The 25,668-nt window shown below is 40.5% G+C and overlaps 2 protein-coding genes across 5 annotated transcripts in view; both read left to right on the top strand.

Annotated features, from left to right (window-relative positions):
* MDH2 (malate dehydrogenase 2) overlaps positions 1 to 25,668 on the top strand; it is a 313,892-nt gene that overhangs the window by 206,471 nt on the left and 81,753 nt on the right. The gene's annotated exons all lie outside the window — the stretch shown is intronic.
* The window catches only part of POR (cytochrome p450 oxidoreductase), a 35,576-nt gene that overhangs the window by 916 nt on the left and 8,992 nt on the right, over positions 1 to 25,668 (top strand). The window contains exons 1-9 of one of the 4 annotated variants that reach the window (XM_072136364.1): positions 5,034 to 5,205; positions 8,906 to 9,104; positions 20,249 to 20,297; positions 20,898 to 21,026; positions 22,630 to 22,779; positions 23,220 to 23,344; positions 23,928 to 24,017; positions 24,236 to 24,334; positions 24,920 to 25,036. In XM_072136364.1, the coding sequence (XP_071992465.1) occupies positions 5,166 to 5,205; positions 8,906 to 9,104; positions 20,249 to 20,297; positions 20,898 to 21,026; positions 22,630 to 22,779; positions 23,220 to 23,344; positions 23,928 to 24,017; positions 24,236 to 24,334; positions 24,920 to 25,036 (998 nt within the window). In that variant the 5' untranslated portion in view covers positions 5,034 to 5,165. Of the gene's footprint in view, positions 1 to 5,033; positions 5,206 to 5,855; positions 5,935 to 8,905; positions 9,105 to 18,366; positions 18,542 to 20,248; positions 20,298 to 20,897; positions 21,027 to 22,629; positions 22,780 to 23,219; positions 23,345 to 23,927; positions 24,018 to 24,235; positions 24,335 to 24,919; positions 25,037 to 25,668 lie in introns of those variants that run through there. The other 3 variants (XM_072136363.1, XM_072136365.1, XM_072136366.1) reach the window with 3 other exon arrangements.

The raw sequence follows: 25,668 nt of genomic DNA, 5'->3' as shown, positions 1-25,668 counted from the left end.
TGAAAGTAGCTGACTTCTCTATAGGTTTTATACAGACGTTCTAGTATTGCATAGGTTCCTGGACTGTTATACTACTGTTATTTATTCTACTGTAATACAACCTGTGCTGTGTTGTATTACTAAAAGTGTATTTTAAATGAGGGAGAGACTGGAGTTTTTTTGAGCATAGCGATGAAAGGGAGAACATAATCTATTGCCTTCAATTCACAAACCCTAATGACCTGTCAATGCTTGTCATTATTGGGTCACTCTGTTCCATCTTTGGCCAACTTTACGTTTCCACTGGCAGTGCACATGAAGAGATGTGGATCTAACATGTGATAACCTGTTATCTTCTCCCACGTCACCTCTTTTGCTCTCTGTACTCTTGAGTTACAAGTGCAGCCAAGGACATGATTCTATTCACATCATATAACCCTGTTAGAGTTTTAATATTTACAGAACTGCCCAGAGTGTATAAAAGAATCTGATATGGTGTAGAGTTGCATGAGGCTGAACTGTCCAAGGCTGTATTCACACTGCTATCAAAGTTCTATCTCTGGGGATCAATTAGAGAATTGCCACATAGTATATCTGTATTGGAATACAGTAGCATGGAATTTATAACATTCTCATACACCCCATTCCCTGCAGATTTTCATCCGCAGCAAATAAATGACATACCAGCTGTTTCTGTTGATTATTGTGCCCCTTTGCAATGCAATGATTGAGCTCGAGAATCAAGCTTCTTGGGTAATGGAGAATGCGCCCCTTCTGCTGCTTTCAATCTGCAGTTTCAGGACCTTCAGAGGTCCTGAAATGGGTCTTGTGTACATTGTGTGTGTATTGAGAGAATGAACAAATGTATGAGGATTTCATGGATGCAAATCCTTGAGAGTTATAAATTTGACAGCAAATATTATAATACACCACTGGTCCTGATGACAAGTTTGCCTTTAAACCCTTTTACAATAAATTGACCACATAAAAACCATTAAAAAACCCTACAAATACACCCCCCTGCTCCGTTTCATCTTGATGCCAGCGCTTTATCACCTAGAAAAGAAAATTTTAATTAGGAGCACGGGGACAGGGACGAAATGTCCGGCGCTCAGGGCTGCTAATTGTGCACACCCTCACCACCTCCCTCTCCCATGCTGGGAGCATAAGAGAGCGAGGTGAAGTCACCTTCCTCTCTGAGTGCGGTCACACGTCGCGTTTACTGCATGCGTTTAAAAACGCATTGCTACAGCTGAAGGGAGATTTGCCTAATGAAACAGCTTTTAACACTTGCGTTTACAAAACGCAAGTGTTAATGCATTATTAACGCATGCGGTAACATCGCGGTTAACGCCAGCGATTGTTAACACATGCGTTAACATCGCGGTTAATGCATTCATTTTGTAAACGCAGGTGTTAACAGCTCTTTAATTAGGCACATCTCCCTTCAGTTGTAGCAATGCGCTTTTAAACGCATGCAGTAAACGCAACGTGTGACCGCACCCTCAGCATTGGAGAGGGAGGTGGCGAGGTTGTGCATAATTAGCACCCTGGAGCGCTGGACATCTCCGCCCTGTGCTATATGCTGCCAATTATAAGTTTATTTTCTTGGTGATCCTGGCGTGTTTGCTCTAGAGGAGCGGAGTGAGGTTTATTTTGTGTTTTTTTTGTGTGGTTCCTTTCCTTTAAACCCCTTAATGCATTTTTAACTATTATTTAGTTGAATGGGAGCCATGCTGACATAGCCACTACACAATAGTATAAGCAGTTTTTTCTTCTTGCGCTGTTCCCTTTATAGTGGACGCTGCCGAAAGTGCTGCAAACATCTGTTCATCAGGACTGCTGGGTTTCACCATCACCAATCACATGTAAGCCATCTATATGTAGCATCTGGAAAACCTTTAAAGGGTTTACAACACCAGTATTAACCCAAAGAAATGGCACCCTTATGTAGGGTATGGAACATCCCTTTTAACATTGTTTACCGCAACAGGTGGTTCTCTAGTCTAGATACTGCAAGATATGAGCATATTTCTCTCTTTCTTACATTTCCAACCTTATTTTAACTGTCAGGTCCCAATACCCACAACTTGGCATTAACGCATGCATTATGAAATGCAATACAACAGATGAGAAGAGGAGATTTGCTCAATTACATTGCTGTTAACATTCACATACACATGTGAATGCACCCCTTAGACTTGCGTTATTATTCTAGTGAGGAATTGTCAGCAGCAACTTTGAAACCACCTGTAGTCCAGGGCCTCACAAGCTACCAAACACTGTTTAATGCTGGATACTCCCTTAGTCAATAGGTACCAGTGTGTCTGAAATAAAGTAAATACAGGATTCCACTTCATGAATATCATGGTGGAGGTTGTTTTTTTGCCTTAAGACCTGGGAAGTTTGCCATTGTTAACAAGACTATGAATTCTTTATCTTCAAGATAAAGATAAATTGTTATAGGCTTGCATAGTTAGGCAGTGATCCAATCCGCAAAAGGAAAAACCAATATGTGATTTTTTTTTTCTAATCTTGTGTTCTGACCAAGGTAATAAGTTATGGCAGGACCAATCCATAGAAAATGCTAATTATTACACTTAAGCCACCGTTTAAGTATTGTATTCTGGCATGGACTCCACAAAACCTCATAAAACGTCCTGCAATCTTGCACTTGGGTTTTCTAGTTTGCGCAGGAGGGGGAGGTTTAATGGGAAGGATAAAATATGCAAGGTACTAGCACTGCCGTATGTAAATCGCTGCATTGCTGCACCCAATTGTTTGCATTGGTCTGTGGCAGCAGTCATGGAATCGGCTACGCTAATGGCCCAGCGACAAGAGGGCCTGGGTGGGAACAGTTAAAGCAAACCTGTCACCAGGAATGTCATTTTTAGCTGGTGATAGATTCCAATAGCCTATTCTATACTCAGTGTAAAAATGCCTTTCTGAATCATTTCAGTTGTTTATATAAATTTAATTCACATTACCTGGCTCCCTGCCAGCAGCATGTGGTGAGTCCAGGGGGAGGCGGCAGCTGCAGCTTGTGTGTGCTAGTGTTCGTCTCACCCCCCTCTCCGTCATGTGCATTGAGCAGGCAGGGGAGGGCACTGAAATGGTGTAGAGAAACAATGCATGAGGAAACTGTGGCACAAGCTGCAGCTGCTCCACCCCAGAGACTCGCCACATGCTGCTGGCAGGGATCGGGTAATGTGAATTAAACTTGTATAAAGTACTGATATGAATCAGAATTCTGACAAAGGCATTTTTAAAATCTGCATAGGATAGGCTATTGGAAACTGACACCAGCTAAAAATCTAATTCCTGGTGATTGGTGTGCTTAAAGGTGCCCACTACTATTTCCCCCCAACTTAGGCGACTTTCACACACGCGCTGCTTACCTTCCCCTCTCCATATAGAAGCAAGGCACCCATATTATATCTTTTCCCCATACACTGTACTGCTGCCCAGACATCATAGCCTTCTATGGCTGTTCTGTGTTTGCTTTATGGAGAACTACCAGTTTGGAGATGCTGTGATACAGATATATAGCCATCAGAATTTCTCTTTTCAGTTACCCAGACCCTGTGGCTGTGTTCGCATGCCATGTTTGGGTTGCATTTTTGAAATGCAGCATAAAGGCTGTGGGGGAGGGACTTGTATAGATGACAGACGTGGGATGTTTACACGCTAAATTTATGGCGCTTATTACCGATCGCATGCGTTTCAGTTGAAACGCATATGTGATTGTGTCAAATCCCTCCCCATTTTTTTTTAGTTTAGGACCCAGATTGCACACAATCTGTCAGAACTAAAGTGATATTGTGCAATGAGGTGGAGAAATGTGATAGACTGCCAATTTTCTGTTGTGTAACAGATCATTTCAGTTCAATTTCTGAAATGTGTTCTGCGTATAAGCTGGAATAAAACTGATATGATACGACATTATTAATCCTGTGCTTTGGGGAACAGGTAAAGTAAACCATAGTCAAGACACAGGGGAAATACAGAATCAAGGGACATGCTACATCTCGGAAGTAGTGCCACTTGGTCCCAGAGCCCAGAGCTCTGTTGAACAGTTCACTTGATTTGGGGGTAAAGAAGTTCTGGAATCTGGTTGTGCAGCAGCATTGTTACTGTGTTGCTAGAGTATCGTTGAGGACAGTGGGTGGTGCTTGTACAGTCAGATTGCATCCAATTTGCACAATCATATTTCTTCCCATACTGTGTAGAAAGTACATATATTTGACCATGCCTTTTTGTACACTTTGTCAAGGTTTGTTGTCTATAATTACCCAGGTACTTGATGGCTATATTATTCAGTGTCTTGGAATAAGACCTAGAATTTGTCACTAGCAGTGCTTTTCTACATACCATAGTGTTGAAATGAGCAGAGCTTTGGCACGACTGGCTTGGCTGGAATGACAGGTCTCTCCTTTGTAAGTATTTATAAGTTGTACTTTCCGTATTCATTACAGATATGATATTGGGAAAGACGAGCCTTGGGAGTACACTGCACAACAGTAAAAAAAATTATAAAAACATCCCATGCAGCATTATAATACTAATTTTGTGCCACCTAAACATGTGTCAACTGAAACAGTTGACCAGCAGCCTGTACACCATGATGGTTGGGGCCTATCAGAATAATAATAATGACTTGGATGGGACTTGAACACAGGACCCCAGCACTACAAGGCTGTAGTGCTAACCACTGTGCTGCCCAGAGTGTCTGCCAAGCCTGAGATTTTTGCTAAATTCCACTTGTTCTGAAAGGCAAGTTTTGTTGCTGAGTCATCTCCATAATCACTCTTCTGAATAAACTTATTAAGAAACAGATTGTTACCCTGTTTGTGTTTCTGGACCAAAGGGAATGTAAGAGGACATGCCAAGTACTTGTATAATGCGTGTGTGCTTGTGAAATCCGTTCTTTAGGTGTGCCAGATTGGCAAGGAGCACATGGGCTTTATTTGTCTTTGGTAATCCTTGGGTCTCTCCTTCTTGGCACACCGAGGTTGGGTTGCTGTATAAATATTGGAGAAGGAGAAGGGCTTTATTTTTGTGGCGCTGTATTGTGGGATTGGAAGGACATTGTGCATCTCTCAGACCCTGGAAAAAAAGTGATTTACTGCCTGCTGCCAGCCTTGACTTTTAAGCTTCTAGATAATTTTTCCCTATAAATCTAGAAAATGGATTTTGAGGTCACTGACTGGTTGAAGACACATGGAGGTAAGGTGAATTTAATTTAGTGTGAAATGCTTGAGTGTGAATGGTACCTGTTGGTGTGTGCTCGTATATTATGTATGTATAGGAAAATGTAACTGTATGCTGCTGTAGGCAAGCTCCACCAATAAGAATGATAAATATCCCACACACATTACAATAATCATTGCCTATGGATAAAATAAGTAACTCTTCCCACTAACTGTAATTCTCCTCACAGATTCATGAAAAGCACGTTTGTGTGTCATGGATTCATTACTCTAAACTGCAAAACGGGGGATACCAACTTATAAAGGACAATTATGCTTTAATGCACGAGTTTGAAAACCTGCATGATTTTATAATCTCTAAACCATATTTCAAGTGGCCGTCCCCTTTAAGTGCTGTGTTCCATTTCGGGAAGGACTGACATATTAATTCATAAGTGTTATGACACCATAATCTGCGCTTCGGTATAAACAGTGCAATTTTGATGAGTAACGATTGCAGTGAAAAATCACATCCTTGTCTACGTAGTTTACCATAGAAAATTGCGTTGTCAGGCGGAAACGCGTGTTGGGTCTGTGGTCGTATGGCTTCCTTCCCAATTTTCTGAAAGATGCAGCATGATTCAGTCATTTTTGCCCGCATGAGTTTAGCTGAGTCATGGGATATGAGCCCAAATTTGTGATATGTGGATGTGTGTAGTGACCAATCTGTCACTCTACGTGAAGCCAGACTTGGCCGCGATATATGGTAAGAACTGGTTTATTTGTGTTTTCTAATAAGTGTAAATGCTGTTCTTATGGTAATACTAGTGTTTTCAGGATTGCATGAGACCATGGTTTGTATGTTAGTGCTAAATATTGCCCTGTAGGTAGCAATTTTATGTCAGTTCTCCAAGCTTCGTTAGGTGTGTAATATTGGTCCTGTAGTCGTTCTATATTGTATCCCCAACCTCATTTTGGACACTTTTTAAAAAAAAAAAAAAATTGGATTGTCCATATGTTTTGCATCGGCCATCTTCAGGTCTATGTTGACATGGTGCAATGCTGGTCATAAAGAAGAGATGACTCACATGGCTTGTACTCTGTTGGCTGACATAAGTTTGTTTTCTCTTGAGCTGTTCCATGACCTTTGCCCATTTGTTAAATCATGGACTACCTTGAACTTGAACACAATTAGCTCGCTCTGTTCTTTTAAAAATTTCACAACCTGCCAGTGTGTAACTGGTTACACTGACAGGCCTTCCATCTATAGTGGCATTTGTATTTTTTTTCCATTTGATTCTACCTACGCTGAAACATACCTGCGCCTCCTTCAATATGTGTGATGCCTAAAAATACATGTTACATAACTGTAATCTTCCACAAAAAATTTAGTCCATCTAAACAGGCATGTGATGTAAAATGTACTGAAACACATTTTTACTGGAGGCTGTACGGAGTTATCCACTCCTTTCTTGACCTTGTTTTTGTCATGTGACCAACACCAGTGTTTTATGTGTGGAAGGGAGGTGTTTTTTTTTCCCTCAGACTACACCACATTCTGCCAAACCATTTGCCTATTTGTACAAATTGCTTGTACAAATGTGTCCCTGTCCCCTATGGGGCTCACAATATAATCAACCGACCAGTATGTTTTGGTGTGGGTGAGGACCCGGAGGAAACCCACGCAAACACGGAGAGAACATACAAGCTCTTTGCAGGTGTTGACCCTGGGACTTGAACCCAGATCCCCCGCCCTGCAAGGCTATAATTGCCTACTGTTCTAAAAATTACTAAAAGCCGATGTAAAAGTTGCAATTTCTGGTATGAGATGGAAATTGCCACTTTTTGCACCACATGTTCTACCTTTTTATAATTCGGTTTGCCCTAGTGGGTGGGAAACAAGTCGACTATAGTGGGGACGCCTTAGAGAGCCACACTTACGCTAACCTGCGCAGGTTATGGCTGAAACGTATGCTAGCCTGGGATTGTGTAGATCTCAATTCCAGTGTGTGAGTGCTGTGTCAGAATCCTAAGAGTCGAAGTGCCAGGAGCACCAACATGAAGGCTAGATTGCAAAGTGCAGGTCTTAATATGCCAGCCCCACAGTGTGTTACACAGTATACTGAGTGGTGCATTTTTTTTTTTAATGCCTACCTTTTGAGGCATGACTCCAAACAGCATTTTCATAGTGTTTGTTAAAAGTGAATGACAAGGGGCCCCTGATAACTTATTGAACGGGAGGAGGGTCTATGAATAGTTGTTGTAAAGTGGCATTGGAAGGGTTAATGCCATTCTGTGGTAATGTTAAGATTTGCGTTTCCTGCTTTTTCTATGAGGTGGTTTTTCTGTGCTTTCCTGTCAGATGTTGTTTTACAGATGCTGCTTTCTGATTCGCTGAAGGTGAAGATCAGCTGTTATTGGTAAACAGCTGGATCTATGGCAGTGCTGTAACCAGGCAGAGTATTGTAGGCCGTCAGCTGATTGGCAGGTGGCCGCAGCAACTTATCCATAAATTGAGCTGTCAGCAAGGTGTCAGTGAAGAAGAGTCCGTTTCCAATGCCCTGTCCAGCCGCCCTATTTTGTGTTTTTCCGACCCTCGTAGTGCTTATTTGTGGGGGTTTTGTCTCCCATCTCTAATTAGAGCCACTGAGCAGTGTGTTTATCCCATCGGCTCCTCCAGCACCCATCCTCCTCGATCGACAGTATTTGATTTTAGAGTAGGATAGAGAAGCAAGCTTTCATGTGACCTTTTTTTTTCCCCATGTAAAGGAAAAGCTGTTTTTTAAATGCCGGGGGTAGGCCACCAGCTTAGATTAATGGAGTTCCAACTCTTTGTTTCAGGTTTTCAGGTTCTGCGACAACTTCAATGTTTTCAGGTTGTTTTCTACTTACAAATTCTGGGGAGATATGCTGCCAGTTTGTATTTTCTAATTCTTGTTTTTTAATTATTTGTTTGTTAATAAAATTGAATCAATTATTTCATTTTGTTACCCAATAATGAAGCATTGCGGCCAATTTCTAATCCAACATGGTCTATTTTGTCTTAATTTAATTCAAAAGTAATAAGTTTATCTTGTATGTGGGATTTGATGACTGTTAGCCCCACATGCCAAATACTCCAATGCAAATGTGTACATAATCCATGCTCGAGATTCTGACAATACACAGTTAGCTCTTCTGCTCCCTCTAGTGGTGGATAAGGACAAGCTTTTTAAAGCGGGCTATTAGGGGATTTGTTACTTATTACACAATAAGTATATTACTTATTACACATTTGTTACAACACAAAGCTCTCTCTTCATTAAAGATTAAGAAATTAATCTTCATGGAAAATGGTGATCATTGCCTATAAGGCAGGATTTGGCAATACCTTGTAACGTAATACGCTTATCTTAATGTTCAAAATTAAAACTTTAGCATTGTTATAAAACTAATCAGCTTGTAATCAGCTTTTATTTTGATGGAGCTTTTTCCCTCTGAAACCCTGTTCCTTGAGACTTGTTTCCTGTGTTGTGCATAGTTGGAAAATAAGCAGGCAGGCCTATGACCAATTGTGCATTTCTATATCACCTAAAAGGGCATTTGAAAAAAATTGTCTTATTCTTTCTGACAGTATTTCCAAAGAATTTTCTATTTCTGTATTTCTTAAACCTGACAAACGAGCTAAATTTATATTCAGAATTTCATGTTTTCTATTATGACATGCTTACTGTTTTTTGTTTTTTTGTACATTCTAGTGTCTGACATAAAGATGGGTGATTCCTGTGTTAACCAAGATGTGTGCAATTCAGAGGAGGGGAGCAACGTTGCTGAGGAGACTATGTTCAGTATGGCGGACATGTTCTTGCTGTCGCTTATCGTTGGCCTATTGACTTATTGGTTCTTCTTCCGCAAGAAGAAAGAGGAGACCATTGAATTTAAAGTTCAGCCCGCAGTGTAAGTGTTTTTTCTCTATCACATGTTGGTTAATTGTCTAGCCATACAGAATATGGATTTTTTTTAAATTTTTTACTTTTTTCACAATATGTATAATCTTCAATGAAGGTCTAAATGTCCAAGCATTTTTTGTTTTGTTTCACCCTCCCGTTCCAAAGCCATAGCTTAACCCCTTACCGACACGTGACATAGTAGTACGTCACATGTTGGCTGCGGGTCACTGGCATGGTGGTCGCCATCTTGGTAAAGATGGTCACTCTCCGTAACGTCAGTGGGGGGCGGCAATCAGTTGCCATGACAGCCTCAGGTCTTCCGAAGGCTGTCTCCTTTTAACCTATTCATTACAATGTGCGATTTGCAAATTGTAATGAATAAGGTGGAAAATTCATTACACTGTAGTATGGCAGTATATGGTAGGATCAATCGGACCACCTAGGGCAGCGATGGCGAACCTTTTAGAGACCGAGTGCCCAAACTACAACCAAGACCCACTTATTTATCGTAAAGTGCCAACACAGAAATTTAATTTGTGATTTATACTCCCTTCTCTGTCCCAGCTTAAATTGATACCAGCACCCTGAGGACACCAATAAAGCAGAAAATAGAAGAAATTTGGATGATCATTGTAGCTTCATTCCAGGGTCCCATAAACAGGAAGAATTGTCAGGGCCGGAGCAGGAGCTACAATGATGATCCAGATCTGTCCACACCTTCCCACTCCTCCAGTAGTCCCAGGTAGAGCTGTCACTTTAAAATAGCTCTGTGCACAGCAAGTCCTGGGCTATCTGGGACTGCAGGAAGATACCTGGAGACATCTCTGGTGATGGCCTGAGTGCCCACAGAAAGGGCCCTGAGTGCCACCTCTGGCACCAGTGCCATAGGTTAGCCACCACTGACCTAGGGTTAAAGTAGAGGGGTCTCAAAAATAGTTGGGGGGGAAAAAAAATTATATTAAAAAAACCTAAAAATTCAACCCTCCTTTCCCTAGAAGTCGTATAAGTAAAAATTATAAACACATTAGGTATCACCACATTGGAAAATGCCCATCAAAATATAATAATGTTTTTTCACTGCGTTTAACTCCGTAACGGAAAATAACACCCTAAGTCGAAAATTTTGAAAAAAAAAATATATAAATATAAAATATTCATTGAAAAGTGATTAAAAGGCCGTACAAGTATGAAAAGATTGCCACATAAAATGAAAAAAAAATTGTACAGGAGGTTTTAATTTTCGTAAATGTATGAAAACATTATAAAACCTATACAAATTTGTTATCCCCGTGATCGTACTGACCCAAAGAATAAAGTAAACATGTCATTCGGAGCGGACAGTGAAAGCAGTAAAATCCAAACCCACAAGAAAACGGTGCAAAAGTGTTTTTCTCACCAATTTTACAGCATTTGGAAATTTTTTCCTGCTTCCATGGCATGGAATATTAAATACCATCACTATAAAGTGCCATTTGTTACGCAGAAAACAAGCAGTCACAGAGCTCTTTAAATGGAAAAATAAGTTATAGATTTTTAAAGGTGGGGAGTGAAAAATGGAAAAACGAAAGTGTCTCAGCATTAAGGGGTTAAAGGACATGTACCATCAGTTTGACTGAGAATTAGATGCCGTTTCTATATGTACGAACTGGGACAGTTTTTTTGGTGTATAAAGGAAGGCTGAGGTAGACTTAGTTCCTCTCTGGTTTCTCTTGTTCCCCTGGTTCTGGTTTTAATTCATTCCCTCCCCTTTCCTTGCTGTAAGCCTACTCTTGCTCCCGGCCGAGGAGCTAGGAGCCGGTCGGTGATGTCAGAGTCGGGGCGTGCGCTCTTTTCTAGCTCCTCAGTAGGCTTACAGCAAGAGGGATCGGAATAAATTAAAACCCAGGGAAGTCAAGAGGTGCTCCGGTGACGTCAGTTATTTTCTGGGCTAATATACTTTTTACCCTAAAAACTGCCCCAGTTAGTGCATACAGACGGGCATCTAATGTTGGACATCTACCGTCTGAGGGCTCTTTATATAGGGTTTATTAGCATTTTAATGGCATATGTAAAAAAAACTATTTTAACCTTTTTTATGAGAAGAGTGCTCCATTATAACACTAAAATGTATAATCATGATGACCTTTATTCTCTACATCAGAACAATTCTGGTGACCGTAAAATTGTAAAGATTTTGCAGAAGTAAAAAAATAATAGGAGGACTTCTGGTATAAGAGTTTAGCCCTTATGATCTGTCCCTTTCTGGCCGCTACACCTTTTTTTTTTTTTTTTATCCCTGTCTACACAAATCCTGGAGAATTACAACACAAGTATTTTTCGGCCTATAAGGCGCACCGGAGTATAAGGCGCACCTCTAATAAATGCCTGCTAAGACATCTAGGTTCATAAATAAGGCGCACTGGAGTATAAGGCGCAGGATCAAATGCAGTACCTAAAAATGACCAGCAGGTGGCAGACCTGTGCACAGTACAAGCCAGCTACACTTCCAGGGAAACTTGTCTTCAGCGTGTCAGAGAGCTTCGATCTCAGAGGTATGGGCTGCTGGGGGTTAATGCAGGGTGATGCAGCAGGGGTTAAGCGGTCTCCCTCTGCCCCTTCTCCTTCCCTCCTCAGCCAGGGTGTGATTTCTGTGGGATTCCCTGTGGCTCCTTCTCTTTCCCCTGTTACAGGGCTGGCAGGTATTGGGGATTGTTTACTGATGATGATGATTGCCTCGTGGTCGGCACTATGGCAGCTCCGGTCTCTCTATGCTAGGGGAGGGCAGGATGGGCACAATGTTAGCTGTGGTGCCAGGGCACTTCAGGAGCTAGGGACCCTGTATACTGTGTGGGGAGGTGCAGGAAATTTCTGGGGATGGAGCTATTAAACACTGGTAAATGTACAGTACATCTTGTCTGTAGTACATTTCTGTATAAGTTCATATATAAGGCGCACTGGCCTATAAGGCGCACCTTTGATTTCTGAAAAAATTAAAGGATTTTTGGTGCGCCTTATAGGCCGAAAAATACGGTAAGGTGTTCCAGTTAATGTAGCTCCTAACTGGATAACTCTTGTGCCTGACAATTGAAGTACACTGTAGTGTATAACATCTTGGGGTGCGGTGCGGTTTTAAACGCATCAGAACAGCTGAGAAGAGAAGAGACCGCACATGTTTGTTAATGCTGCCTTAACGCATGCGTTTTTTAAACTCATTGTTAATAGTTATGTAATCGGCAAATCTCCTCTTCTCAGCTGTTCCGATGCATTTGAAAATGCATTCGTTACTGCCACATGTGAACGCAGCCTTAAGCTATTAAAGTCTGGCCATGTGTACCGCCTTGTGACCTCACTAATATATATACTGGATGAGACTATCCTTTTTAATTTGTGACCAAAATGGTTACAACATGAAAACATTTTAATTGGTCTTTTCTTGTGTTTATCACCATCCTCATCACTGCGTTCGTCTGCTAGGAGTCACTGGCGTGGTGTAGTTTTTAATCACCGATACCATGGTCATGCTGGAATTTGCGGACATGCTGAATATTCCATTCTATTTGATGGAACAATTGGTCATAGAGTAGGAATATGTTTTTGGACCTCTGTTCTGGCAGTCATTTGCTAGAATCTTCGTCCTCTAGGTAGTTCTAATGAGGCTCTTCTAAGATGTTTGCAGCTGATCATTAGTAGAAATTATTAGTATCCTGAGGGGCACTTGAAGGTTGTTATGCAGTTTTTTTGTGATGCTTTTTATAGCCTATGTTGCTGTACATGCCACATGAAAGCAATGTTATCTGAAGAACACACAGCCTATGATAATGATAACCCTTGATAATGTGACGGACTGTATGTAACTTGTCTTTGTTAGTTATAGCAATCAATTACAGAAGCTTTTACTATTTTTCATCTTCTGATTTTTCAAATGCTTTTTGGGGTTTAGTCCACCTAGTAACTGATATGGCAAGCTCGACACTTGCCTCACAACAAATACTATGCCTCATAAATTGGTGACGGATACAGTGTAACGGACATCTACCATCAGAATTGCTGATGGTAGACTGCCCTCACTGACATGCTCGTAACCTTTACTAGGGGAAGCCGCCTTTTTCTTTTTTTCATGAACTACTGTATTCCGGAGAAATCAACTTTATAAAAATATGTAAATGAGCCTGATGAACCCGTCAGGCAAAATAACCCCCCTAATCTAAATCTATTTTCATAAACTGCCATTAGAGAGCATTGCCTCTATCCCTTCATTGTCCCTCTACATGCCTGTAAACTTAAGCAATGAGGTCCTAAAGCTGTATGCAAATGACCTGTGAAATGTCCAATGAGTCATTAGCATATTCAAGCTGTCCAGCTTATTCCTGACTAGGAGGCACAGCCACACCCCCAGTGCTTGACTGACTATATAATGGTGTAATGACTCCTCCATGTGCTGGCGCCCCCTGCAGCCTGTGTATGTATAGGAGAGATACAACAGCTCTAGGCAGCCATGTTATAGCAGAACATGTCAGATTAATGTGTAGTTGATGTCTGTGTCTCACAGATGTGTATTAGGCGGAATGGCAGCATGTCAGCAGATAAAGCACAGCCACTAGCAATGCTTTAGTATACATTACACACAGACATGAGCAGGGAGAGGGGAGGGGGAACAGGGGTGACACCACTGCCTCTGACCATGTGACCAGCCTCATTTACATAATAAAGAAAAGATGATTTTACAATGATTAAAGAGAACCCGTCATGCAAAATAACCCCCCTAAACTAAATATATTTTCATAAACTGCCATTAGAGAGCATTGCCTCTATCCCTTCATTGTCCCTCTACATGCCTGTAAACCTAAGCAATGAGGTCCTAAAGCTGTATGCAAATGACCTGTGAAATGTCCAATGAAGCATTAGCATATTCAAGCTGTCCACTCTATTCATGAGTGGGAGGCACAGCCACACCCCCAGTGCATGACTGACAGCCTGTATAATGATGTGAGGCTGTATAATGATGTGCTTCCTGGTGCTGGTGGCCACGCCCCCTGCAGCCTGTGTGTGCATGTGTGTGTGTTTAGGAGAGATACAGCAGCTCCAGGCAGCCATGTTACAGCAGAACATGTCAGATTCATGTGTAGCGGATGTCTGTGTGTCTCACCTGTATATTAGGAGGATGCAGCATGTCAGCAGATGCAGCACACACACTAGCAATGCTTTACTATACATTATACACAGACATGAGCAGGGGGAGGAGAGGGGAGGGGGAACAGGGGTGACATCACTGCCTCTGACCATGTGACCAGCCTCATTTACATGATAAAGAATAGATGATTTTACAATGAATAATGTATGAAATAACTAGATAAAGGCTGGGATGGGATCCTTGTGAGCTGCTCCAACAGGTAGTAGTGACAGGGCAAGTGACACAGACCTGATGACAGGTGTCCTTTAATGTATGAATTGACTAGATAAAGGCTGGGATGGATCCTTGTGAGCTGCTCCAACAGGTAGTAGTGACAGGACTAGTGACACAGACCTGATGACAGGTGACCTTTAATTATTCATGCCCCCAGCCGCTCAATATTTGCCCATTGTTCCCTCTTGGTTAGTGACGTCACCAGTCTTTCACATGCGCAAGAAGACTTCCTTGGCAACCAGACGGATACATAAGTAGTCTTCCTCTAATGCCATCCTGGTAACGAACATGTAATTAAGGGCAGTATACCATCAGTAATCCTTTACTGGTTTAAAGGAAATCTACCATCAAAATCCAGCGTGATATACCAGTCACTTTCTCATAGACCCAGGCACTGTGACCGTAGTGATCTTATATTTGTTATCCATGGCCTACTTTCTTTCAACATCAATATTTAAAATTATGCTAATGAGAACTACCTTATCCCCTCTGTGATCTGACTTTATAGACTGTTGCGCATATTCGCCCTCCCCTCTTCTTCCTGCAGGGTATGGTGAGATTAACACTCTGTAAAGCCAGACAACAGTGGGGTGGGGTATGGTAGTGTCTGGGCACCATCAAAATCACACATGATATTCCAATGACCGTACAGTGCACGCACACGTGTAGCACATACTGTGCACAGGGAAAAGATTGAGCATGTTTACTGCCGTGCTATGCTATGGAGAGGGGAAGGATGAGCAGCGCTCTCCAGCACATGTGAACGTGTGAAAGGAGCCTTAGTGTCCCTGGTTTATCATGACGTATGTTGATGGTAGATTTCCCTTAATGCTAACAACACATGGCTGTAAATCGTGGAAAATGCAGCTGCTGGATTTCACCGACCAAAACCGTTCAGGGGATTGGACTCTGAGCAGCATACTGATACAAGGAGTCCATCCTTGGCACTGTGTTTGGCCCAGTGTTTTTAGCCTACATGTATGAGAAGTAGTTTTAACTAGTTCTGTAGAACAAAAATTAAATGATTGAAATACATGATCATAGCCCAAGTCCAGTAATGTTGAATGTAGACCAAAAGTTCATGTGATTCTTTTTGTTATTCCCAAGCCTTTGGTTGTCAGGTTTGGTTTATTGTATTTATATAATAGTTAAAGGAAACCTACCACGTGAAATTGTACTTCTAAGCTTCAAATACCGAGCACCAGCTTGGGGTGAGCAGGTGCCGGAGCATATTTTCGTTATTCTCATAAACCGATGCATTGCGGTTTGTAATCTTTTGTAAATGTGAAGCAGCTTCGGCGCATGGTGGTACGTGTTCGGCGCACGACCGTGCGCGCGCCTAAATAGGAATTGCCAGTGACGTCACGCATGGTGCGCTGAGCACGTACCACGGTGCGGCAAACCAGCTTCACATATAAAGATGACAAAAGTGTTTAAACCGCAATGCATCGGTTTATGAGAATAACGAAAATATGCTCTGGCACCAGCTCGCCCTGAGCTCGTACTCGGTATTTGAAGCTTAGAAGTACAATTTCACATGGAAGGTTTCCTTTAAAGATTAGAAACCTGGTTTCTGCCTACTAAAGGGAAATTGACTGAACATCAACACCAGACTTGGTCCATGGACATGTGTGACACTGTGTTTGTTCAAGATTATAGAAACCATAGTTGCTTTTTTTTTTTCTAACCTATGTAAACCTATTTTCAGATTGTTAAACATTCTCCTATACATTGTAGCCATGATAAATCGCGTAACATGCCAAGATAACATAAGTGTAACAGCAATATTTACCTGTCTTTTCCAGCTTGTATGGTGTACCCTTACATCTATCAAACTTTTAAACTGTGAAGGTACTTGTGTTACAGAGACATGTCCTCAGATCAGGAGCATTGGCTTTCCCGTGGAGCAGAACTGTTTAAGATGTTTGTGTAAGGGATTCCTTCTGGGTGAGGAGGCCCAGTGGGGAAGGTTCAGATGTGAACTTCTGAGCAGAATGGGATAAATGGCTCACAAAAGGCAGCTCATGTTACAGGATGTGGGAATGCTAAAAGCTGGCTTATAAGGCATTCACATGCTGTTTTCAGTGAGCTCTTCACTTTCCTTTATCACATCAGATTTTTATAGTCTCAATTATTATTATTCAATGCCTTTCAATTCCCTTAAAAATTGCAATTACTTGATGAAAAGTTTTCCAAAAAGAGACACTGCCTACTGTGCTGCCAAAGAGTTTTTCAATGTGTTTCAGTCCTGCAACGCAATAAACGGAGACCCAAAAATAGCACCCCGAACCAGCAAGGGATCTAATAGTTAAGCAACGCTTAGTTTATTGTTTTATGGTGGTTACCAACATTTGCTTGTCAAACGTTAGGTATGGCCAGCATCTTCATCTTATTTATCAGTGTAGAGAAGAGTGAACCTAGGGCAGACCTGTCATGATACTCTGCTGACCTATGAAAAGGTATCATATTAAAGCGACAGGTCTGGTCTACCAGTCACCCATAAAAGCTTAAAAACACAAAGGCTCTAAAATCTTAGTCAGTTAGGCCTCATGCACACGACCTAGCGGGTAGCTCACGGCTGATAGCCTTAGGTCACAGTGTTGTGATGAGCAACTCCTTGTGCATACACCAGACTCATGAACAAAGTGTCTGTGTATTATTATTGCTTCTGGTTGCCAAAATGGCACAGACATATCGACAGGTGACCTGTACCTATTATAGACTACCTGTGAATGATCCTATTATGTTAAAGCTCCAAGTTTTTTTGGTCAGCATTTTGCATCTGTATAAAATATACATTATAACCTTTAGGTGGTCTTCTTTATTCTGTGTGGTGTTGTAGCTGCATTTGTTTAGTAGTATGCTTATTTTAGTCTTATTTTAAAGGGAACTTGTCAGCAGAAATTGACCTAATAAACCACTACCAGTATGTTGTCAAGCAACTGAATACCTTCTAAACTAGATTTCTTTCATGTGGTTGCATCATCCAGAAAATCAATTTTGGAGTGAATATAAATTGGTTGTGTAAAGCAGGCAGATATTTTAACACTGAATTCAAGCTCTATCGTGCTCAGAAAGCCGCATTCACTGTAATTGTTGGATCTGCACCCGGATCACGAACCCGGATCACGAACCAGATCTTTAGAAGTCCTGTACTTGATGTCAATTTACAGGGGAGGAGGCGTTCTGAGGCAGGGAGGGCTTAACATCCATGAACTCTCTGCCTGCTTGACTACCAATTTACATCTCCCTTCATTCTGATTTTGTGGATGATGGAACCATGCAGGACCATGGTAGAAACATTATCTGGAAGTTGCTAAACAACATACTGGTAATCGTTTATTAGACCACTTTCTGATGACGGGTTCCCTTTAAACACATCATTCTCATTGAACAGAAGATGACACCAAGGTTTTCATGATGGGGTTTGTGTCTGACAGGGTTGTTCTGAAGTAAGGACTAACTGTTCTAATGTTGGGATATAAAGTCAGGAAAGTAGTATGTGTGTAAGAGTATGAGGATCCCGTCTGTGATACAAAACAGTTTCCTGGGAAACCAGATGGCGGCGGAAGGAAGGGGAGTGTGGGCTTACTTGTTCCACACAGATAAAGAGCAAGAAGAGGAAGAAAGGAGGAGGGGTGGAGAGGGAGCTCAGAAGCAGTGGTTCTTGGGATCTTTCATTCTCCCTTCCCATTCTTTTTTTCATTCTTGCCAGATGTGAAGGATTCTTTTGCTTTTCCCTTTTTTTTCCTTCTTTTTTTTTCCCTCTGTTTCTTTTGTGCTGCCAGAGTTGCTCTCAAAGAAGTCTTTTCTCTGGAGGAATATACTCGCAGTTGACAAGTCAATAGCTGTAACAATCATCTTGTATTCATGATTGCTGTTAATTTTACTGGACAAAGCAGAACGCTTGAGAATGAAGCAACATCTGCCCTGCCGTGTACTTGCGGCATCTAGGAGTTCATTTGCTTTCATCTAGCCTTTACTGAGTAGGAAACCAAGAAGGACTCTTTAAGGATGGGATGCTTTAGCTCTGTCCCACAAGAGGAGGTCATTGTAGTAGGGTGAGTGTGGCTCTGTGTACTGCAGATTGTGGGGAGAAGGCATTGATACGGTTCAGAAAGTTGGAGTGAGACAGGTTTTCTTGGTTTTGTTTCCATTTGAACTTGCTGCTCGTGAGAACTACAGTCTCATGTTTCGTCTCTTAGGGAGTTGAGCTTGGACATGCTCAGTCACTGCACTTCTCTTTTATATAATGTTTGGTTTTTTTTCTCCCTCTACAAGCCTATTCTTGCTGTTCTGGCTGATCTGACAAACGAGTCGGCAACTTTCAGAAATGTGCTTTTAGTCTGTTACAGAAGCATTTTCATGAATTTGTTAGTGTCTAAGGCTTGGGACACATGTTCTGTCTACACTTAGTGTAGCTAAAGCATGTAATGCAGGAACTGAGGTCATGGTCATGCAACGTTTCTCATGTTTTTATCATATCTGAGCCAACTACAACTCTGGGACCATGTTCACGTATATTTGTTCCATTTTTTCTAGTTCACTGATGGTGTCAGTTTTTCACTATTTTTAAAATCTGTTCCTGCAAAGTAAGAAATGTTTTTGTCCCTTCTACAACGTATACAATCTCCTACAATGAACGGCCTCTTATAACTGCAGCTACATAGGAACTAGGAGAACAAATACAATGTGAAAGACTACAGCCAGTAATGTGTCGCATTCTTTACTGCTTACAAGCCTAAGGGATGCATACAACTTACCTATGCAAGGTTATAAGGATATTTGCAGTGGCCATGATGGTGGCACCTGCTGCACAACCATACATCCTCCCCATTCTTTTACACTGTTAACCATTTATTGTTTCTTACTTTTGTTTTTCTGTTAACAGCCTCATGGCTTCAAATCAATCCTTAGTGTTACAAAAAGTGTAACACCAATGTTTGGTCCAATTTTCTGTGGTATACCAGTGTTCAGCAGGGTACTAAAGCAATTCATTTATACCAAAGGACTGAAGGAACAGTCATTTTACCCCATATCCTAACACTAAAATGTAACTTTTATTTAATAATCTAGTAAAAATAGGTGGAATTATGGTAAATAAACAAACTGTTTTAAAAACACAATGAACCCTCGAATGAGTATTGGTAATTATCCATATATGAAGATTCTGTAGGTTTTATTTCCGTCAATAAAGCTTAAAGCACATTGCCTAAGAGCACGTCCGGTTATATCAGTAAACACCTATAGTGATGTCAGCAGTATGCATGGAGACAAAAATCCTAGAAGTGAATAGCACCATTTAAATAATCCCAGATAGAGCTAATATTGAATTGATAGTCCCAGTGGGCTATTAGATCTGATATAGTATTGGAAGTATCTCAATGGCTCCTCCCAATAATATAAAAGTAGTTATGTGACAGTGTAGGTAGGGCTGTACATTTATTGTTAGTAGATGGTTGTTGGTTGGTGATTTGATGGAACCTTTTAAATAAACAAGCAGCTAATCTGATTCACAGCCCAAGTTATAGTATAGTGGCGTTATCTCTGTCTATTGCCATATGATTATAAGGTAAACGCTGTATAAGGTAGAGCTGACTGCGGTCAGCCAACACCCATGCCATCCATTGGTCAGTGTTCACAAAATGACCTTTGAGATTGTGTGCTCATTGGCCACTGCATATAGGATATTGGCCAGGTGCAGTTGGCAACATTTTTCCTGTAGAGAAATAATGCTGCAATTAAAATTTTTATTTTCTTACTTGCAGAACATCCAGCTCTCGCGAAAGCAGTTTTGTGGAAAAGATGAAAAAGACGGTAAGCTTTTTCATAACATCTTTTTATTTTTTTTTAATTATACTATTAACATCACAGAAGTACATTTTACCCAAATGGAGCCCATTAATTAATTTTGGTCTGCTGCTTTTTCATGTCCCTGGTACTGGCCTTCTAATCCTTATCTGGAAAGCCGTAACGTTATAGCTTGTTCTAGTTAGAAGCTTGATTTAAGAGTGGCCATACGTTTGAAGACAGAAATGTATAGATGTAACCCTAATGGAATGATGCATTTTGAAGTCAGTAGCTAAAGTACAAGATACCACATTGAGGTGTGACACAAGTGCTGATAGTATTATGGACTATTGTCTCTAATTTCATTGAGAAACCTTGTAGTCAGCATCTTCCCCGCCTGATACAGCCTTTTCCAGGAACCAATGGCTAACATTCAGCAGCATAGTAATATAGAGATAAGATAGACTGCTGTAATGGAGCCACGTTAAGACTTCAATGCCCTATGTACTAAACTTATCCTTTAATATTGCCTATACTCAGATATATACGGCTAAAAAACTGTTGACTAAATCTGCTGTAAATAGTTTTCTTTAATGTCTTTGACCCCCTTAACATCCATTTTTTTAGGGCAAAAACATAGTGGTATTCTATGGCTCTCAGACTGGAACTGGAGAAGAATTTGCTAATCGACTTGCGAAGGATGCACACCGCTATGGTATGCGTGGTATGGCAGCGGACCCTGAAGAATTTGAAATGGTGAGTGTGGTATTCATAGGGTTTGGAGCGAGTTTGTGACCATTTCCACTTATACTTTCTAGTAAGTAAATGACATGACCCAAATCATTCCTCTTCAGCAGGTATTTATTCCATATTACTGCCACCTGATCAGCGATGTAGGTCAGTGGGCACCAGCATTCACTACTAGCTTATTGTTATTGGTCATGTAATAGAAGCCTTATCCGTATCTTTTTCAAGTTTGAGCACTTTTTAATATTGAATATGTATGAACTCAAACTATTGTGATCACACAATTTAAACTGTACATGTGGGAATACAGCTTCATAAAGCTTTTTTGAGTCTTTTTTTCTTTTCCATAGATATTCTTTCCATTGAGAGAGACCACAACCACATCATTTAAGTGTGGAATTCAATCTAAGCCCGTAGCTATGACATTCCTATTATGTTATTTGACATGTATCATTATATGCTTTTACAACATATTTACAAGAAGTCATTCATAATGTAATGCAGGTGGTCCCAGACTTAAGGACACCTAACTTACAGACAGACCTCTCTGGCGACACTCTGGGTGCTTTATTTTAGTCCCAAGCTGCAATTATCATCTGAAAGGTGTCTGTAATGAAGTTTTATTGATAGTCCTTCCCAGGTTAGCACAAATTTATGAAAATTCAATTGTCAGAGGTACCTGTTCCGACTTCAACTTAAGTACAAACCTAAAGAACCCATCTTGTACATAACCCCAGAACTGCTTACCAACACTTTCACCCCCCTAATAAAGATGTAATAAATTGCAGGGTATTTATATTTATTTATATATTTTATTGTGACTTTCATAAAGTTTTGCACTCAATTATGCATCAGCAATTTTCTAGTTTTCTTCAGAATTGACTTGTACAATTTGAGCTTTGGGTTATGTTGGTATTATATGAACAAGGGGGAAGAAGTTATCCAGTTGACAATTTTATGTTAAATGGGAGACTCTTAAATATTTCAGGGAAATTTTGGCACTTCGGGTACATTACTTTTAACCATTTTCCCCTGTGTAATGGTTATTTTACTTGGGGACATGTGTGTTTTTTTTTTTTTTTTTTTTTTTTGGTTTTTTTTTTTTTTTTTTTGGGCGGTCTAGTTTCCCTCTGCCACTTAATGCATGTTTAATCGGTTACAAAGCTCTTCCAAAGGACTGTGCATCCAGCTAATAGGAATTATTAAAAGCAGCTTGAAGCTCTGCAATAGCCACCTATTCTCATGTTAAAGAAGCCAACCAGACAATAGAAGCTAGACTCGACCATTCTTCATACTCTATTAAATCCTTAGCATGCTTCGTTGGTGTGGTGTGGGAATCATGTGCATTATGGTTGCCAGAATCTGATTCCCCGGCAATCTTTAATTTTGTGGACGTCTTAATATTCTGGGAATAGGGAAATTGTGTCCATGATATTCAAGATGCAGAATGCCATGCCTTTCTGTGAATATTTCTGACAAATGATTTCCAGATTTTCTTTAATTTCCCCCTTTGTTACTCAATAACAGATGTTGCCGGTTTTAGGGATTATATTTAGTATGCGTTTATTGATTGTACAGTATACTAAATTTTTTTTTTTTTTTCATTCTGCAGGCGGATCTTAGTCGGCTTACAGAGATCGAAAACTCCCTGGCAGTGTTCTGCATGGCTACATATGGTGAAGGGGATCCTACAGATAATGCTCAGGACTTCTATGATTGGTTACAAGAAACAGATGTTGATCTTTCTGGACTAAATTTTGCAGTGAGTGCTATTGTTAAAGGGGATATATAGTGGGAAACGTTTTACTGTTTTACTGTTTATACACAGTCTGTACTTAAAACTTTTAATATATATCTGTTTGAAAATTTCCTGCTGATCCTATGTTTTTCCCATAACTGCTGAACAAATCACATTTCATACAAGGTTAAGGTTATCTACATGACGCAGGACACATCCCATGTCATGGAAGGCATTGAGAGAGGTGCTTGGACACCATCAAGGAATTATGGGAATGTATTTTGTTGCTTTCTGCTCCTAGCATACACATACAAGGTATAAACATACAGATGTGAATTAATTGGCTGTAGACTTTAGGTATTTACATGTACCAAAGTGGTATTAAGCTTGGACTTTTTGGTTCCATTCTAAAGTCTTTTGTATTTTATCACATTTACTTCACAATGTTTTTTCACTTTTCTTAGGTTTTTGGCCTTGGAAACAAGACTTATGAACACTTTAATGCCATGGGCAAATATGTAGATAAAAGACTGGAAGAGCTTGGAGGTCAAAGAATCTTTGAACTCGGATCGGGAGATGATGATGGCAAGTGAGTATAGAATAGGCCAGGTGGCGGCGAGGTGCTCCAGGGGCATGCAATAGCCAGAGCCCATAGGGACTGTATTGACACCTTCCAGAGCACATGCCCTTCATTTAAATAAATATCAAAGTTAATTATTAATAAAAATTACTAGACAAAATCGAATAATAAACATTGGACTGTATTCACCCTACTTGGAGCTACCCAGCAGTAGATTTTCCTTTAAAGAAACGGTGTATACAACACCAATACCCTTCCACTACCATTGGACTGTTCTGGTCATTGCTAGTCTCAACTTTCTGTTTTCATCTTGACACACACAAAAAAAATCCACTGATTTCTCAAAATGTATACCAATGGGTGGCTGAGCAGTCATTTGTTTAGGGAGGCCAATGAAGTAGAGACAGGAGCTTTGAGTTGCATTAGAATAGGATTAGCAAGGTATTGTTGTTGTTCCCCTTTCTCTGACAATTTTTAAGTAATTTCTTTTTCTAAACAACCTTTTTAAGGCGTTTTTCTGTGGAATATGATATATATTTCATGAGTGATGAGTTTTTGTTGTTTTTTTTTTTCCTTCTCTCCAATTTATCAGCCTGGAAGAAGACTTTATCACATGGCGTGAGCAGTTTTGGCCTGCAGTTTGTGAACACTTTGGTGTAGAAGCAACAGGAGACGAATCCAGGTAGGTTATTACAACCGCTATTTGCCTGGCCATTCTTCTATGACTTTGTAGCTTATATAAATGGCAAATCACAAAGCAAGCTTTTTTGTCTATGTTGGCATACCACACTTGTTGCTATCAATAAATCTACTTCTAGAGATACAACCTAGACAAATATCTGGAATGGATACCCAATAACAAAATTCCCTTTTTTAAATTTTTTTTTTTTTTTTTTGTAGTATTCGTCAGTATGAACTTGTGGTGCACACAGATGAGAATATGAATAAGGTCTACACTGGGGAAATGGGTCGCCTTAAGAGCTATGAGACTCAAAAACCGTAAGTTGCTTCATGTTATGTTTCATACTGCCAAGTGGCTTTATCGGCTCCTGTACTCCACGCCACATCCCAGCATCCTTCGAGAATAGTGTTATTCATTTATTGTTATCTAATTCAGAATAAACTGCTTAGACTTTGGGGTGGATTCAACTTGTTCCCAGCCTATGGGCAGAGGTTTAACCGGTAGTTGACAATACAGGGCCACATTTATCAAAAATAGTGCAAACTGCACTATGTGCAATTTCCCTGTGTAGTGTGCAGAGTACACCTGATTGGTGCCCCCAAAACTTCTGTGACGGAGTACACACAGTTTTTTAGAGCGTGCAACAAAATTCTGCCGGACACTGCGTGATAAATGTGGCTTATGGTCAGACTGCACCGGAACGTGCAGAATATTGTGTCAAGTAGGGTATAAATACATGGTCAAGCAGTTTGCACTGAAAATAACATGCAAAGTCACACAAAAAAATGGAGCTGGGGCTTTAATAAATGTGGGACAATGACTTTTAAAGTATCTGTAAAATTAAAAAAAAGTTGAAATAATTTAGCTTTTCTTTATGGAGTGAACAATATTCTTTTCTACAGACCTTTTGATGCTAAAAATCCATTCCTGGCTAATGTAACTGTGAACCGAAAGCTCAACCAAGGTGGAGAAAGACATTTGATGCATCTGGAACTTGATATTACTGGCTCAAAAATCAGGTAATTTGTGTTGTGCTTGTACTGTGTAAAATTAAATTTTACATTGTGCGTTGAATGTGCAGAATACCATCTACTTTTTGTAAGTTACACCACATAAAATGTTAAAAAAGACAGGAACCACCTTCAGCTTGATGTCTGATAATTGCATCCCAAGAATAGGGGTTGCCTCTTCAGCAACATGTGTATAAATAAATGGGGAGTTTATGGCCCACCCTATTGTGGCAAAAGCATTATAATAGAAAGTTAGACCTATGACACATTTTCCTAAATTATGACTGGGAATGACAAAGACCATAGCTGTTTACCATTATGGAGCAGAGAACCATGTAGTTCTTATAAGCATGAAGCCTTATTATCAGGGCTGTGGAGTCCGTACTCCAGCTCCACCAAAATGGTCATTACTCCCACTCCACAGTCCTGTTTTCCTGGTCACTTTAGCAGTGCTTGAGATAAATGCGAGCATTCCTTCCCAAAGCCTTAATCCTCTAATCTATAGCAGAGGAGCTTCACTCATGAGCATGTGCATAAAGGGCAGCACACATCATCTCAACTAAAAGCCCAGAAGAGGATGTACAAGCTGCTCCGTCAGGCCACATGCAGCCTGTCAAGCCATGAGTTGCAGTCTGCACCCT

This window comes from Engystomops pustulosus, chromosome 2 (genome assembly GCF_040894005.1).
Source record: "Engystomops pustulosus chromosome 2, aEngPut4.maternal, whole genome shotgun sequence".
In the NCBI taxonomy this organism is placed as follows: Eukaryota; Metazoa; Chordata; class Amphibia; order Anura; family Leptodactylidae; genus Engystomops; species Engystomops pustulosus.
The sequence above is the reverse complement of the archived record's forward strand: the minus strand, read 5'-3'. Positions and strand labels throughout refer to the sequence as shown.